At 52.2% G+C, this 16,844-nt stretch overlaps 1 protein-coding gene across 11 annotated transcripts in view; it reads left to right on the top strand.

Annotated features, from left to right (window-relative positions):
* Positions 1–8,729: 8,729 nt before the first annotated feature.
* Positions 8,730–16,844, top strand: part of ERBB2 (erb-b2 receptor tyrosine kinase 2) — a 29,736-nt gene continuing 21,621 nt past the window's right edge. For 3 of the 11 annotated variants that reach the window (XR_014820222.1, XM_084982724.1, XM_084982725.1), the window contains exon 1: positions 8,730–8,987. Coding sequence is in view for 1 of the 11 variants with exons in the window: in NM_001315613.1 (NP_001302542.1) it covers positions 8,915–8,987 (73 nt within the window). In the remaining 10 variants the exon portion in view is untranslated. 11 annotated transcript variants of the gene reach the window in all.

The following is a 16,844-nucleotide window of genomic DNA, read 5'->3' as shown; positions in this document are numbered from 1 at the left end:
GTGGTGTAGGTTGCAGACGCGGCTCGGATCCCGCGTTGCTGTGGCTCTAGCATAGGCCGGTGGCTACGGCTCCGATTCGACCCCTAGCCTGGGAACCTCCATATGCCGCGGGAGCGGCCCAAGAAATAGCAAAAAGACAAAAATAAAAAAATAAATAAAAATAAAAAAATAAAGTCATCAGCATCTGTCACCGAGGCAGCTGTAGTAGCTTTTTAACACATCTCCCTGCCTCTACTTAAACCCCCTCCAGCCCATGCTCCAATTTCAAAAATTCAATTTTGATCATTTCACTTTTTCCTTCTTAAAATTCTTTCCAGGCTCTCACTTACCTCAGGATAAAATCGTAACTCCACAAGCCCTGCAGGATCTGGCTCCTGCCTACTGGTCTCCCTCACTACTCTGCCTCTGACCCACTTCAAGGGGCCATGTCTCTCAAGCTCCCTAGCTTTACCCCGTCTGTATCACTCTTAATCCCACTCCTGCTGATTTTTCTAGTCTCAAAATAAAGACTACTTCTGAGGGTGATAACACCTGGAAGGTGATATACAGTGGTCTGTTTTCCCTGGCAGAGTGAGGACCTCTGCTGTCTTGTTTTACTACTCTACTACCAGTACTAGTAGAGAATTTGGCTCAGGGTAGGCGCTCGCTAAGAACGCGGTTTTTTTGTTTGTTTTTAAGTGAATGAATAACGTAATTCGGCGTAAGAATTTGTGTGCCAAACCAAGGCTGTCAAATCACCAGAGTGATTCAGATGACGTTGAGGTAGGAGAGGGAGGTGTAGTATTTCAAGGAATATTAAGAGGAGGATCTTTGGGAATAGGAGGACGTTTGCTTTAGTATCACCCCTCCTCCCCACTCTATCCCCAGCACAAGCACACAACCCGTCTGATTGAAGCACCGACGCCTTATAGCTAGATGCATAATTAGTGTGGGTGCAGATTAATGACTGCCTTTCCTCCTGTCCACTCTCTCCACCCCTGGCCAACTTTTTCTTTTTATCTTGGGAGATGGAATGAACCGAAAGTAAAATTGGATTCTATTCATTCACACCGTTCAGCAAACGTTTCCTGAGCCTTAGGCCCTTCGCACCAAGGTAGGCAAAGCACATCTCCGGGAGGCACCATTCATATTGTATGTTCTGTGAATGGCACTCAGGGGTGCCCCATTCACATTACTTTTTCTGTGAATGGTGCCTTTTCCAGTTAAATATAACATGAATAGTGTCCCAGGGAGTTGAGCACCCAGTTGCTATAGATTGGGAAGCTGAAATGAGCAAAACAACCTCAGCCCTCCCTCCAGGAGCTGACCTGAAAAAAATTGAGTGCTAATACTACTTTGCATCTGATAGGGCAGTTCTTTTTTTTCCTTTTTCTTAAAATTTTTTTTTTTTAAATTGAAAGTATAGTTGATTTACAATGTTGTGTGATAGATCCATTTTTAAAAATAATACATTATTTTGTTTTGTCCTTACTGTAATTCTTGGATGAATCCTTTTTGAGGATCCCTATTTAAAGATGAGGAAATTTAAAATTCAAGAGGATAAAAATACTGACAAAGCAGGGATTCTCCCTTCAAGAGAACTCTGAGGTAGAAACAGGGCTTTTTTAGAACTTTAAAGTTTCCAATTTTGGAAGCCTCCTCTACATTATGTGAAACATACTAAGATGTGGCAATGACCACATTCAATAAAATTTATAAATAACTATATATAGTTGAATTGAGTTGCTGTAAATTGTACCCGGTAAACTGCTACAAATTGTTACATTTGTACACAATTAATAAAATATTTTTGTAGTTTTCTTATCATATTTTGGAGCCAACATTGAACAGTCATTCAGGTCTCAAACATTTCACAGGTTCTTGAAAACCCATGGCTACCCACCTGATGGAGAAAACAATCCTAGGTTAAAGGTAGAGAGGGCAGTGGAGACAGACATCTGTCATGCTGTCCTGGTGGGAGATGAAGTGCTGTTTCTCTGGGACATCTTGTGAGAGTTCTTCCTGCCAGAACAACCCTACACAATTACCAGGCTTCTCCATCTCCCCTCTTTTCAGCCCAGAGACCCTCCCCCTTCCTTCCCCCTGGAGCCCCCTCAGCTTAATCTGCTTCTTAACTTGCCTTTGGTTTCTCAGGTGAGGAATGGCCTGCAAAGTCATTGATTCATTCCATCAACTCAGGTGTCAGTCATTCCACTAGGGAAAAAAAAAAAAAAAGGATGAAGCAAAAATCATTCCCAGTCCAGGGAGGAGAGAGACAAAGCAAGCATTATGTGTACTGAAGGATCATAGGCGAACTGACCCTATTCTTAGAAGAACAAAAATTGGGGGATGATCTACAAGGAGGAGTCCTAGGTCATCCAATATTTATGGCAGTTTACCGCGTACAAGTCTCTGGGAACAGTGGTGAACAAGGCACCATCCTTCTCATGGTCAGAGAAAGGAGACAGGCAATTAATGAGTATCAAACACAAGTCTAGGACAATTTCACTGCTCATGTAAGAGCACATTGGTATGACCACTAGGTAGGGTAACTTAGCACTCTAAGACTGTAAAAGAAGACCCTTTAATCCAGTAATTTACATAGACCCTCTAACCAACAATTTCTCTCCTAGGTATACCTACAGGATTTCTAGGTATACCTACGGAAGTGCAAAATGGGTAAGTACAAAGCTATGTATAGAAGTATTGGTCATTATGGTCAATAGCGAAGGAAAGAAAGAAAGAAAAGAAAGGGACTAAATGTCCAGCAGAAAGGAATTAATCACACAAATTGAGGGAAATCCATGTAATTACAATAAAATGCTGACGATAAATTAATAAGGATGGGGCAGAGGTTCCCAGGGTGGCACAGCAGGTTAAAGACCCAGTGTTGTCTCTGCTGTCTTTGTGGCGGCTCAATTTTGATTCCTGGCCTGGCACAGTGGGTTAAGGATCTGGTATTGCCACAGCTCTGCCATAGTTTGCAGCTGCAGCTCAGATTTTATCCCCTAGCTTGGGAACTTTCATATACTGTGGGTACAGCCATTAAAAAAAAGAAAGAAAGAAAAAAGGGGAGTTCCCATCATGGTGCAGGAGAAACAAATCTGACTAGGAACCATTAGGTTGCAGGTTAAATCCCTGGCCTTGCTCAGTGGGTTAAGGATCCAGCGTTGCCGTGAGCTGTGGTGTAGGTCACAGACAAGGCTCGGATCTGGTGTTACTGTGGCTGTGGTGTAGGCCGGCAGCTGTAGCTGTGATTCTATCCCTAGCCTGAGAACCTCCATATGCCGAGGGTGTGGCCCTGAAAAAGAAAAAAAAAAAAAAAGGAATGGGGCAGATTTATAATGTACTAACTAACATAAAAAAACTTTCATGGTATTTTTGCTACTTATAAAAGGCAAGATATGGAACCGTGTATGTGTGTGTGTGTGTATACGCATTACCTTGTATGAGGAAAAAAATGAGGGTATATATTATGTTTGCTATTTTAGAGACTATGTAGAAAGATACAAGAAAGTAGAAATACTTGTTCCCTCCGGGGAGAAGTGGAACTGTGTGTCTAGGTGACAGGGAAGTAAAGGACACATTTTATTCTTGTACTTTAAAAAATGTGTGCCATTTGCATATGTCATCAGTCAAAAAAAAAAGGAAAAATGTTAAGTCAACTTCATGTGGTCAAAAGTGTTGAGTTATATAACTGAATAACCTCAGTGAGGGAGGGCGGATAAGAGGATAAGGGAGTGGGGAGGGAGGGGGAGGCTACTTTGGACTGGGCAGTCAGAGGCCTTTTTCAAAAAGTGACATTTGAGAAGTGGTGCAGCAGAAACGTATCCAACTGGGAACCGTGAGGTTTCGGGTTCAATCCCAGGCCTTGCTCAGTGGGTTAAGGATCCAGAATTGCCAAGAGCTGTGGTGTAGGTCACAGACGGGGCTCAGATCCGGCATTGCTGGGGCTATGGTGTAGGCCGGCAGCTGTAACTCTGATTTGACCCCTAGCCTGGGAACTTCCATATGCCTCCAGTGTGGCCCTAAAGAGCGGGGTGGGGGTGGGGAGTGACATTTGAGCTGAAACCCGCATGACCAGCTAACACCTGGGGGCAGATTGTTCTAGGTTGAGGGAACAGCCAGTGCAAAGGCCCTAAGGCAGGAACAAGCTTGGCATCTTTGAAAAACACAGAAGAAGCCTGAGTGGCTGGAAGGCTGTGAGACTAAAGACCAGGTTCTAGCTAGTCTCAGGTCACAGTGAAGAGTTTAGACAGCAGGAAGCCATTGTGCGGTGTTTTAGCACTGAAGCAAATGAAATGATCTGATTTAAGTTTAAGGAATTTACTTTGGAGTTCCCACTGTGGCACAGTGGGTTAAGGGCCCAGCGTTATCACTGCTGTGGCTCAGGTCACTGCTATGGCTTAGGTTTGATTCCTGGCCTGGGGAACTTCTGCATGTTGCAGGCACAATCAAAAAGAAAAACAACAGGGAGTTCCCTTCGTGGCTTAGCGGTTAATGAATCCGACTAGTATCCATGAGGATGTGGGTTCCGTCCCTGGCCTCATTCAGTGGGTCGGGGATCCTGCGTTGCCATGAGTGGTGGTGTGGGTCTCAGATGCAGCTCAGATCTGGCATTGTTGTGACTGTGGTGCAGGCCGGCAGCTGTAGCTCTGATTCGACCCCTAGCCTGGGAGCTTCCATATGCCGCCAGTGCAGCCCTAAAAAAATAAATAAATAAAAATAAGAGACCACCCTTATGAGGGACAGATTTCCTTTCTTCCGTCCTTTTTTCTTTTTTTTTTTAAGGCAAGAAATAGATTTATTAAGATAGGACACTTGTGAGGGATACAACTGGGCAGGCTCAGCCATGAGGGAAAGATTTTCTTTCTTTCTTTTTTTTTTCCTTTTTAGGGCCGCACCTACAGCAGATGGAGGTTCCCAGGCTAGGGGTCTAATCGGAGCTGTAGCCGCTGGCCTATGTCACAGCCACAGCATCGCCAGAGCCTTAACCCACGGAGCCAGGCCAGGGATCGAACTGGCAACCTCGTGGTTCCTAGTCTGAGTTAACCGCTGAGCCACCACGGGGGAACTCCGGGACAGATTTTCTTATCAGAAACTTGCAGATCACTCTCCTGTGGCCCCAGGGAGGCCTTGTGCCTACTTTCAGGGGACTCCTTCCAATTACCTAATTCCTGCAGACACTCCCCAGAGAACCAGACTAGAGGTCCCCTAGGGTAGGCCCCAGTTTCTGGTCTGGACCTCGGACTGTGGACTGTCTCCTCCCTTTTTCTGTTTGTTTTCAGTCCTCTGACCCCAGATTGGCTGGTGAGGTAGGCAGAGGGGAGGAGCCTCTGATGCCAACACACACACACACACACACACACACACACACACACACACACACACACACACACACACACACACAGAGCCTCCTGTGCCCCTCAGTCTCGGGGGCTGGTCAATGATTGACTGGCATTTCACAGGCCGCTGGTTCCAGCCCCAAGCCTGTTGACCCTTAGAGGTCATCTCTCTATGCTGGAGCCCCTTCCTGCCTCTTCAGGGCCAGTGGTCACCTCCACGGCCCACTGACCAGGTACCTGCTGCCCAGAGATCTCTGCAGGTGGATCTCCTGCAGCGCCCTCTGCCCCTGGGTTAGCGGCCCTCCATCCTGCTGTCACCCCTTTCTTTCCTCTGCGGTCCTCCTCGCTCTCGCTCTCTCCCCAGGCCTCTCACTGGACCCTTCTGGCAAACTCTCAGGTTCCTCCAGCAACCCAGGCAATCCCGCCCCCTCCGTTCTTCCCCCCCGCCTTTGTCCTTCAGACGTCCCCTTTCCTAGGCTGGCCCGCCAGGCCCTGCTGGAGGGGCAGTTGAGGGGAGAAGCGAATCAGCAGCGCCCACCCCTGCCCCCCTTCCTCTTCCCTTGTCAAACACAGACAAGGATTTTCCCCCCTTCCTTCCTGGCTCTGAATGGGCTCATTCTCTTTGGGAAACTCAGCCCCTCTGGAGCCTCCTCCTGGGGAGCGGGTTCTGACCCCGGCTCCTCCCCCATCGCCACTCCAGCCCCCACTCCCGCTGGCTCCGCCCTCCCTCCGCAGCCCACTGGGGCCAAGCATTGTCTCTGGCCCAAGTTTCCTTCGGAGCCCTGGGATGCTAAGAGGGTGGGCTTGTCTGGCCTGGGCAGGAATAGGGGGTGGGGTGGAGAGGTGGGATATTTGTGAAGGGAGGGACAAGTAGTTGCCTGGATTTCTTGGAGGAACCCCCCTCTCATGCCTCTGCAGGGGCCTGCAGGGAGGGTGGGTTCTTGTACCCTTGATTCAGGGTTCTCCGGAGCTGAATGGATTAAGCCAAAGTCTCATGGCTCAGTTATCTCCGGATCTCAGGGTTCCTCTTCTGCAAAATGGGGAAAGGTAACACCTCCTCCTCTGGCGCCCGAGGACTCAGCGAGACGAGGACAGAGGGTGGCACAGAGCCTGGGGCCCAGTGAAGGATGGCATCCCAGCAGCTTTCCTGGCAGGATGAACCCTCCTAACATAATGGCAGGGAGCAGGGGCCTGGGGGAGAAGGGGCAGCTCTCACTTTGACTCTAACACCCTGATGGTCTCGAAGCCACGAGCTTGGGTGCCCCGTGCAAGCGCTTCAGTGCAAGAACGTCTGACTCCTCCCCTCGCCCTCAAGAAGGGGGAGAGGCTGCAGGGCTGAGAAGCACCCTGACTAGGTCCTGGGCTGGAAGAGGGCATGAGGATGAAGGGCTGGTTTTGCTGGCTGTTCACCTTTGCCCTGATTAGCCCTGAGAAAGTCTTGGGCAAACTGATACACGGGTTGAGCCTGCACTTCCTGGACCCTCACCCTCACCCTGGACAAAACAGGGAGGTCGATGCTCCTCCCAAAGGGCTACTGTGTCACCATACACAGCAGCACTTGAACATCTGTGACTACAATCCCAAGACTAGATCCATCGCGCCTCATCCTCCAGGACACACATGCCGTTAAGACACTTATCTAACCTACGGACTACACAGGTACCCATATGAACTACAGACGATCGTATGATCTGGTGAATCTGTTCTTTCCATTCTATTTCTCAAAAAAAAAAAAAAAAAAAAAAAAAGGGAAAGAAGAAAGAAAGAAAAAGCCTTGTTCTGATCATTGAAACTGGTTTCCCAACAACCAACTTTTTTTTTTTTTTTGGCCACCCCTGTGACATACAGAAGTTCCCGAGACAAGGATCAAGCCGCGGTAGTGACCACATCAGATCCTTAACCCAGTGCACCACAAGGGAACTCCAATATTCAGCCTTTTGTATATATTTTTTCATTATGGTTTATCTTAGGATATGGAATATAACTATACGGTAGGACCTTGTTTCGTTTGCCTTCTCTTAAAGAAACCTCTCCAAATGTCATCATCTTCAGGCCCCACAAAACCTGGATCTGCCCCAGTATAACTAAACCCGAGACCATTTATTGAGCAACTACTATGTGCTCAGTACTGTGCTGAGAGCTTCAAGAGTATTATCTCCTTTAACCCCTAGCCTAATATGCCAGGTGCTGTTTTACAAGTGAGCACAGTGAGAACTAGAGAGGCTCAGTCACTTGCCCAAGGTCACGTAGCTAATAAGTGGTAGAGTTGAGATTTGAACCGAGGTCATTCTGATTCCAGAGTGCCCCATTCTCAAGTCCCCTATAGTGAAAGTGGCTGCCTGGAACCACACTAGGAATAAGGAAGCCGTTTAAGAAATGCTAATGCCCTTCCTTCTCCAGCCCCCAGTAGGTGCCTCTGATCCCCTCTGGACCAGCACAGGCATGCTACAGTAGGCTGAGCATTCCAACTAGAGTTGCCGGATTTAGCAAACAAAAATAAGGATGCTCGGTTACATCTGAATTTCAGATAAACAACAAATAATCTGTTTGGATAAGTATATCTATCTGCGGTGTTTTGTTGGCCGTTCCTGCAAAAACGCTGCCTTCCTTCCATCCCCACCTCCGCCCCATCCCCCACCGGGCCTTAGCAACAGGGTGGGGGCTCCAGGTGGAATGCAGGGTAGGGAGGTGGAATTGAGAAACCTAATAAAAGGTAGGGGACCCAGAGGAACCTTGGATGAATTGGGTGTTGAAACAAGGCTTGAGGTGTAGGTTTCTCCCGTTTGCCTCTCCCCACACTTGCAGACCCCCTTCAGACCATTCTTTTGAGACCGGAAAAAGACACCTAAACGTTTCGAAAAGTTATGCCAGGGACCCCTGGAAGCCACAGGTTAAACGCAACACACACACACACACACACACACACACACACCACTAACAGTTTTACGGGAGCATGTGGTAGGAAAACCATTCTTTGATCTTCAACCAAATAAGCATGTGATGGCATAGGATGCAAAAGGCCGGGAAGGTTTACGATAAAACCTGCGACTTAAAAAGAGAGTGAAGGATGTCAGGCTAAAGCGTTTGCCCCAGACTCGCAGCGCGGGGGCGGGGGCGCCATCACCCTCCTCGGCTTTGTCGGAGGCGGGGGGTTCTCCATGGAAACGGGAGAGAACGGCGGCCGGCAACCCCGGCGTCCGGGCGCTGGGAACGGCGCACCCCCAGGCCTGCGCGGAGAGAGGGAGAAAGTGAAGCTGGGAGTTGCCACTCCCAGGGACTTGCTGGAATGCGGTTGGAGGGGGTGGGGGTGGGGGGGCGAGTTGTGAGCGCGCTTGCTCCCAATCACGGGAGGAGGAGGAGGAGGAGGAGGAGGAGGTGGAGGTGGAGGAGGAGGGCTGCCTTGAGGAAGTACAAGAATGAAGTTGTGGAGCTGAGAGTCCCCTCCGTCGTGCCCACAGAGCCGAGAAGAGCCCCGAGGCCGCCGGGTGCCCTTTCCGGCGCGAGCGCCCGGCCCCCTCCCCTCGCCCGGCCCGCGCGTCCTCCCCGCCTGGTCCAGCCGCAGCCATGGGGCCGGAGCCGCAGTGAGCACCATGGAGCTGGCGGCCTGGTGCCGCTGGGGGCTCCTCCTCGCCCTCCTGCCCCCCGGAGCCGCGAGCACCCAAGGTGGGTCTGGGGTAGGGGGAGTGGGGAGCGGCGACGCGACTCTGCCGCCTGGGGACCCTCCGCGGGGGGCAGGGGGGGCCATCACAGCTTCCCAGAGCCGCCGGCCCTCGGCACCGAGGGGCCAGAGAAGGTGGGGCGGGGGGCGATGACACCGGAGCCGCTCTAGACGTCCCATTCAAGCGACTGGCGCTTTGCAGACTCCGCGACGGCTCCGGAACTTGTCAAAAAAGTTCTCTGAAACTGTTCAGAAAGTTTGCTTCAAAGGGTGTGTTGCATGGTGTGTGTGTGGGTGTGTGTGTGTGTGTTTTCCCCTTTTTTGAGCCCTCTCAAGCTCCTCTCTCAAAGCCTTTCCAGTTGGCAGCCTCCGCCTCCAGACTGGACTGGGCTGGATTCCTGGGGGTCCCCTCTGCCGGCCCCCTCCCCGCCCCCTTTCGGCCGAGTGGGTTGAGTTACTCCAGTTCCAGGCAGGATCCGGGCGCGGGGGGAGTGGGGGGAAGAGGTGGGGGAACGCGACCTGTCCAGCCGGAGCCCGAGAGCAGAGGGTGGCCGGTCGGACTGCCGAGCTGCCTCACGCCGGGATCTGGGGTGGGGGAAGGGGGAGACGTTTGTTTTGAACGCGTTTCTTTAGGGCCCACTTGGGGACTGTGCGCTTTGTGACTTGAAGAGCGTGGGCCAGGGAGCGGGTGGTGGTGGGTCTCCGGGTCTGGGGCGCAAAGTGGGAGAGTTCCGAGGGAGGGGCTCCTGGGCAGGGGCTCCTGGCAGGAGGGAGGCTGCGGAATGGGGCCTGCTGCGGGTTGTTCTGCTTCTACCTTCCTGCGTGCGGGTCGGAGAAGGGTGCTGCGGGGAGGAGGGGCGGTGTGTGAGTCTTGCCCCATCTGTCCCTCGGTGTGCGACAACCATTAAAGCTGACGCGTCCTGGAAATACGCTCTGTGCCAGGTGCTGTGCCGCCTGTGTTCCCTCCTTTCATCCTCAGAACAACCCCCATGAGAGAAGTCCTACTAGAATTATTCACTTTCTGAGTGAAGACCTGGGCTTAAAGAGGTTAAGTAGCAGCAAATAATTGGTGGATCCCAGATTGGACCCCCAGGCAGTGGGGAACCCCCCCCCCCAGCCACACCTTCGCAATTTCTACCTTTGAACTCTGAGGGGCACTGCCCCCTGCATCCTGGGCTGTGGGGAAGACAGAAAGAATGTTCTGGGAGTAGTGGGTGGTCTCCAAGGGTCAGGGAGTCTGGAGAAGGAGTGGGTGTCGGCCTGTCTGTGTTGCCGGAGGGCCCCTGGGTCAGAGCTTTGCAGTGTTGTCTGAGGGGCGGCTCTGCTAGGGTGTTCTTGAGTTGTGTGGTCTGTGTGTTTGTGTGTCTGGGCTTTGTGTGGCCAAACAGCCATCTCCCTGCTGAACTCTGCCCTCAAGGAACTCCCTCCCTCAAGATCTGCTGTAAACAGCGGGAGGTGGCCCCACACCTTCCCTCTGAGGCCAGAGGCTCTTCTTTCCTCTGGAGCCTACATGTCTCCTCCCTGTTTTGCAGGTGGGCGTCTTCACCTCTGACCTTTTGCTGGAAGAGTGAGGCCAGCCGGCGGCTGGGTGGTCAGGCCCAGCTGCTGCCCTCCTTACCTGGGCCTGGGAGTTGAGCAGGTGGAGAGCAGCCGGGTTGCTCCCGCTGCAGTGCTGAGATCTGAGGGCTTGGTTCTCCCACCAATGACCAGGTGGGGGTGGGGGGCTCTTGTCTTCCTCACCCCTCGGCCCCCACTGCCCCCCCACTGCTGGGTGCCGAAAGAGATGCTCAGTTGTTGTGCAGGGGACTGGCTAAAATGGCAGCACACCACCCAGCTGCCTCTAGCACTCCCGGTGTATGCCAGGGCTGAGGGCTGTGGTATATGCCAGGGCTGAGGGCTGCAGCAAGAATGTGGGGGAAAGGGAAGTGGGGAAGGCCGAGGATTATTGGGATTGCCTTTTCTTAGAGGTCAAGGTAAAGTGCAGCAAACACGTCTGGCAGAGCTCATAGTTTAATTCCTGAATGATTCTCCCACCAGCTTCCTTCCTTCTTTTTGCTATATATCAGGAAAATAACTTCATTTTAATAGTCAAGAAAAAAACAACTGAAAGGCAGTTTCAAAAGCTGAAAGAGAAGATACATTATATTACAAAGCACTTTTCATTTTCTCTTGGTCTGGAAGGACCCAGACTCCTGCTATGTGAACTTCTCTTGCCTTAACTTTTTAAAAAGTACTGCATGGAGGAGTTCCCATTGCGGCTCAGTGGGTTAAGAACCCGACATTGTGTCCATGAGGATGCAGGTTCCATCCCTGGCCTTGCTCGGGGAAATTTTTTATGCCACAGGTGCAGCCTTAAAAAATAAAAAAATAAAAATAAGAAGTACAGCATGCTTCCTATATGCCAGGTTCTTCTTATCCATTACAGTTTCTTTTTTTGTTTTGTCTTTTCTAGGGCTGCTCCTGCGGCATGTGGAGGTTCCCAGGCTAGGGGTTGAAACGGAGTTGTAGCCACCGGCCTACGCCAGGGCCACAGCAACGCGGCATCCAAGCCGCGTCTGCAACCTACATCACCGCTCACGGCAACGCCGGATCCTTAACCCACTGAGCAAGGCCAGGGATTGAACCTGCAACTTCATGGTTCATAGTTGGATTCGTTAACCACTGCGCCACAACAGGAACTCCCCTACAGTTTCATTTCGTGTCTGCAACAGTCCTGTGAAGCAGATGCACAGATGAGAAAACTTAAGTTCAAGGAAATGGGAGTTTCTGTCATGGCTCAGCGGAAATGAATCAGACTAGTATCCAGGAGGATGCAGGTTCGATCCTTGGCCTTGCTCAGTGGGTTAAGGATCTAGTGTTGCCATGTAGGTTGCAGACTCAGCTCAGATCCTGAGTTGCTCTGGCTGTGGTGCAGGCCGGTAGCTACAGCTCCGTTTGATCCCTAGCCTGGGAACCTTCATATGCTGCAGGTGCAGCCCTAAAAAGACAATAAAATAAATAAACAAAAATAAATAAATAAAAAATAAAGTTCAGAGTCTCCCCCATCCATGCAAAATAAAAGGAAAGCATTGCCTGGAGTTCCCATTGTGGCGTGGTGGAAACAAATCTGACTAGTATCCATGAGAACGCAGGTTTGATCCCTGGACTCGCTCAGTCGGCTAAGGATCCAGCGTTGTTCCATGAGCTGTGGTGTAGGTCTCAGACGTGGCTCAGATCCCGCGTTGCTGTGGCTGTGGCGTTGGCAGGCAGATGTAGCTCCGATTCGACCCCGAGCCTGGGAACTTCCGTATGTCACGGGTGCGGCCGTAAAAAAGCAAACAAGCAGAAAAGAAAAAAAAAGTAAAAAGAAAAAAAATAAAGTTCAAAGAAATGAATTGACTTATCCAAGGCTTCCCAGCAACTAGTCATGTCCAGGGCATTTTTGGACTCTGAAGAGGAGGCATTAAGAGTTGGTCAAAGTGTGGCTCAGTGGTAACGAAACCTCCCAGTATCCATGAGGATGTGGGTTCCATCCCTGGCCCTGATCAATGGATTAAGGATCCGGCATTGCTGTGGTGTAGGTTGCAGACGCGTCTCAGATCTGGTGTTGCTGTGGCTGTGGTATAGTCTGGCAGCTACAGGTCTGATTCGACCCCTAGCCTGGGAGCCCCCATATGCCGCAGATGAGACCCTAAAAAGCAAAAAAAAAAAAAGTTGGTTAAAGTCTTTTTGCATTCAACAGGAATGGGTTAAGCAAAGCTTAGGGGCTTGTTCTGTTATTCAGGCGAATGATCGCCCCTATTGAGGCTTTAGAAAATGAAGGTGAGCTGGCCTCCCTGCCCTCCAGGTCCCCTCTTGGCTTTGGAGTCCTTTCCTTCCCCTGCAGCCTGTGTCTGCCTTCCTCCTGGGTCCTCCTGGTGTGGCTGGGGGCTGAGGACAGGAGCAGGGCAGAGGGCCAGTGGGACCTCCAGGGCTACGGGTGAGGGAGACAGCTGGAATAGAAGCATGAGTGAGGGACCAGTGGAGCTGAGGCTGGATGCTGGTGTAGGACCAGTGTGGTCGTGCCTGCCCCACCCTAGGGTGCTGGGGTGATCTGGAAAGAGATATCCCCCTCCCTGCCTTGTGGGATGTCACCTTTATCTCTTATTAGGCTGTCCTCCCCACCCCTGGGAAGAGCGCCTAGGCGAGGGGCGTGTGGGCCCTTAAGGAGTGGGAGAATTATTATAGGCAATGTTTGTGTTGCCCCAGCTCTGTTTACAAAGACTTGTCGTGTTTACAGACTGTTCCTTGATTCATTATCTCATTTAAGTCTTGTTTAATTTCTCTGCCGAGAGTAGGAGTTGTGTTATTAGCCCCTCCTTACAGCCACGTTCAGGTCAGTAAATATTCACAGAGTGCCTTCTAGGTCACGGGCACTGCCGATCCCAGAGGTGAATGGATTTGGCCTTTGCCCTCCAGGTCCAGGGACTTGACCAAGGTCACACAGTGAGCTGCCCACCTAGGTTCTGGCCTAATGACCTGAGCCCGGGCCCCGGTCGGTTACACCAGGTGTGTGCGAGGGGGTGCGTCCAAGTGTCATTGAATGGGCTCTGGCCCTGTGGGTCTGGGGGAGGTGGGCTTTGGGGATGCAGGTAGTGCTCATGGAAACCAAAGGAAGTGTTGGCTTTCATGATGGTGGGCAAGAGAGCAGCTGGGGCAGAAGGCTGGTGGGAAGAGAGAACCCACTGGAGAGCCCCCAGAACTGGGTCCAAGCCCTGACCCCTGATGCCCAGCTAGAGGGACACAGGGCACGGTGACAAGCCTCTGAGCAGAGGGCTGGACACGATGACCTCAACTGGTCCCTTTTGGTTTGGAGACTCTTGACTGGACTTCATTTATTTATTTATTTATTTTTTGTCTTTTTGCTATTTCTTTGGGCTGCTCCCACGGCATATGGAGGTTCCCAGGCTAGGGGTTGAATCGGAGCTACAGCTGCCAGCCTACACCACAGCCACAGCAACACAGGATCTGAGCCTTGTCTGTCTGCGACCTACACCACAGCTCACGGCAACGCCGGATCGTTAACCCACTGAGCAAGGGCAGGGATCGAACCCGCAACCTCATGGTTCCTAGTCGGATTCGTTAACCACTGCGCCATGACCGGAACTCCTTCATTTATTTTTTAATTCACTCGTTCACGCTGCAAAGACATTTCCAGGGTTCACTGTGGGCTCTGCCCTGGTCCTGGGCTGGCCCTGCCTCACACCGACTTTGCCCCAGAGGTACGAAGGTTGGGGCTCCTGAGGGGCAGATGTTCTGGAAATAAAGAGATGGAACAAGACCTCTTACCCCTGAGAAAATCAAGGGGGGGGGGTTCCCTTCCTGGCTCAGAGGTAAATGAACCTGACTAGGATCCATGAGGTTGTGGGTTCGATCCCTGGCCTCTCTCAGTGGGTTAAGGATCCGGTGTTGCCGTGAGCTGTGGTGTAGGTCGCAGACAAGGCTCGAATCCTGTGTTGCTGTGGCTGTGGTGTAGGCTGGCAGCTGTAGCTCCGATTCAACCCCTAGCCTGGGAACTTTCATATGCCACGAGTGCGGCCATAAAAAGCAAAAAAGAAAGAAAGAAAGAAAATTGATGGGGGCAGAGTGGATATAGGGGCCATGGTAAGGTCTGGGGAGGGGAGATGAGTGAGGGGCTGGGGGATGGGAGGGAGATTTGGTGGGTCCTGGCGAAGAGGAGGGAGGTGGGGGTAGAAGGTTGTCCAAATCTTGGCTGCATGTCAGGTTGGGGACTATTAGCCCACAAGCCTCCAGCTCCCTGGGGCTGGGTCTCGGGGTCCCAACTTTACCACCTGTTGCAAATGCTTAGTCTTCTTTTTTTTTTCTTTACACGTGAAGAGCAGTTTTACCTAGAGGGATTCACATTCCGTAGAGTGTGGGCCATCTCCAAAGGTGAGAACAGGAAAAAAAAAAATGTGAGAGTGGGAGTGGAAACGAATCTGACTAGGAACCATGGGGTTGCAGGTTCGATCCCTGGCCTTTCTCAGTGGGTTAAGGATCCGGTGTTGCCGTGAGCTGTGGTGTAGTTCTCAGACGCGGCTCGGATCGCACCTTGCTGTGGCTGTGGTGTAGGCAGGCAGATGTAGCTCCGATTCGACCCCTAGCCTGGGAACCTCCATATGCCTCAGGTGTGGCCCTATATAGACAAAAAAGACAAAAAAAAAAAAAAAAAAAAAGTGAGAGTGGCCTCAAACACTTAGTCTTCATGGGACTCAAAACGGCCACAAACAAGCTGGTGGGGCGGGGCTCACACTCTTTCTTGTCCTTAAGCCGCCTCAGCCACTCGGCCCTGGCCCTGCCCCTGCCCAGAGCGTGTAATGTAATCAGTGGCATCAACAGAGTTGGTGTGTATTTACCTTTGCACAGGGTGTGGGGTGTGTGTGCAGTCAGGCCTAGTGGAAGGAATGTGGCAGACTCGAGTTCAAATCCTTCCTCTGTTGCTTACAAGCTTTATGATCTCGGGAGAATAACCCCTGTCAGCCTCACTTTCCTTCTTTGCAATGTGGAGGTTGTAGCCCCAGCCTCTGGAGGATGAGGCCCCACCCAGAGTGCCTGCTGGGGGCCGGCACCCAGTAGGTGCTCGGTGGATGCAGTTACCCTTCCCCCTCTCCCAGGTTCCTGTTGTTGTTTTTCCTATTGCCTGGCTACGCAGCTGGTGTCCCTTAGAGGCAGCAGAGGCCGCTGGGGGTGGAGATGGCCCCTGCCCCAGCTCTGCCGGTCCCTGTCCCCGCTTGGGCCAGGGCCTTGGGGTCTAGGCTTGGAGACAGCTGTGGCTACAGAGCAGCTGAAGCTGCCGAGGCAGGGCGGCGGGGGGGAGGTCCTGGCAGCGGGCGTTATTTTGGGCCCGGCCTGCCACCCCCGGCTCTTGTTTCTCTTAGGAGTCTAGGGGGGGGAGGAACCCTGGAATTCTATTTCTGGGTCCTCCCCTTCCTCCCTCTTTGCTTCCTTCCCATCTGGCCAGAGGGGTGGGAACGGAGACCATGCTGGGTGTTCCTGGGAGGCTGTGGGCTTCTGGCCATTGGCCCAGGCCAGAACCCCAGGGGGCTTGTCCCCGATTTCTGGAGGCAGGAGGTATCTCTTATTACTCCCCACCCCCACCCCCTGGATTTGACCTTGGGCTCCATGTTGCTGGGAGAGCAGGCGCCCTGGGTCTGACCTCCAAGTCAGCCACTGCACTGTCCCCCTGAACCTGCACGTAGTCCGTGGGAGACAGAGTGGGGACCAGCAAGAATTCCCGGCAGCTCAGGCACCTGCGGACCTGTGTATCGGGCTGCCCTCCACCCACCTCTCCCTGGCACACCCTTCTGGGTAAGACGCGCCAGGTGATTCATCTTCTCACCAGAGCAGAAAAACGAGTTCAACTGGGCTCTTTAATCTCCCTCCTGCTGGCAGGCACGGTGCCAGCTGCAGCCCAGAGCGCCCCCTTACCAGGGTTGTTTACCCCCTTTAGGGTCCCTGGGTTGGTCTTAGTGAGTACTTCCAGTCTCAGGGACACTCGGTTGGCGTCCAGGTGGGCTGGGTAGCAGTTTCTCCTGATGCCCCTTGGCTGGTAGTTGGCCCCGGGCCACTACACAGTCCTGAGGTGGCTGGTGCCTTTGTGGCAGGAGTTTCGTGGCATAGATTCTGCCAGCTGGTTCTGGAGTCTTGCCCCGAGGAGGTGGCAAGGGTGAGGTACCAGCGTAGGAGCCTCTGGAGTAGGTATCACCTTGGCCCAGCATCTGCAGCCTGGGTCCTGATGCCCATGGTTGGACCTGATGCTCCTTTTTCTCTGCCTGCAGGCGTTCCAATGGTCCCTGCAATGACCAGGCCCTTGGTGGTCCCCATGCCCCAGCTATGACTCCAGC

The sequence above is a fragment of the Sus scrofa genome, chromosome 12, assembly GCF_054392235.1.
Source record: "Sus scrofa isolate SSC_HxYL_T2T_F1_AM1 chromosome 12, Sscrofa_HxYL_maternal_Yorkshire_Landrace_v2.0, whole genome shotgun sequence".
Lineage (NCBI taxonomy): Eukaryota > Metazoa > Chordata > Mammalia > Artiodactyla > Suidae > Sus > Sus scrofa.
Note: the sequence above shows the minus strand (reverse complement) of the source record. Positions and strands in the feature narration are given on the sequence as shown.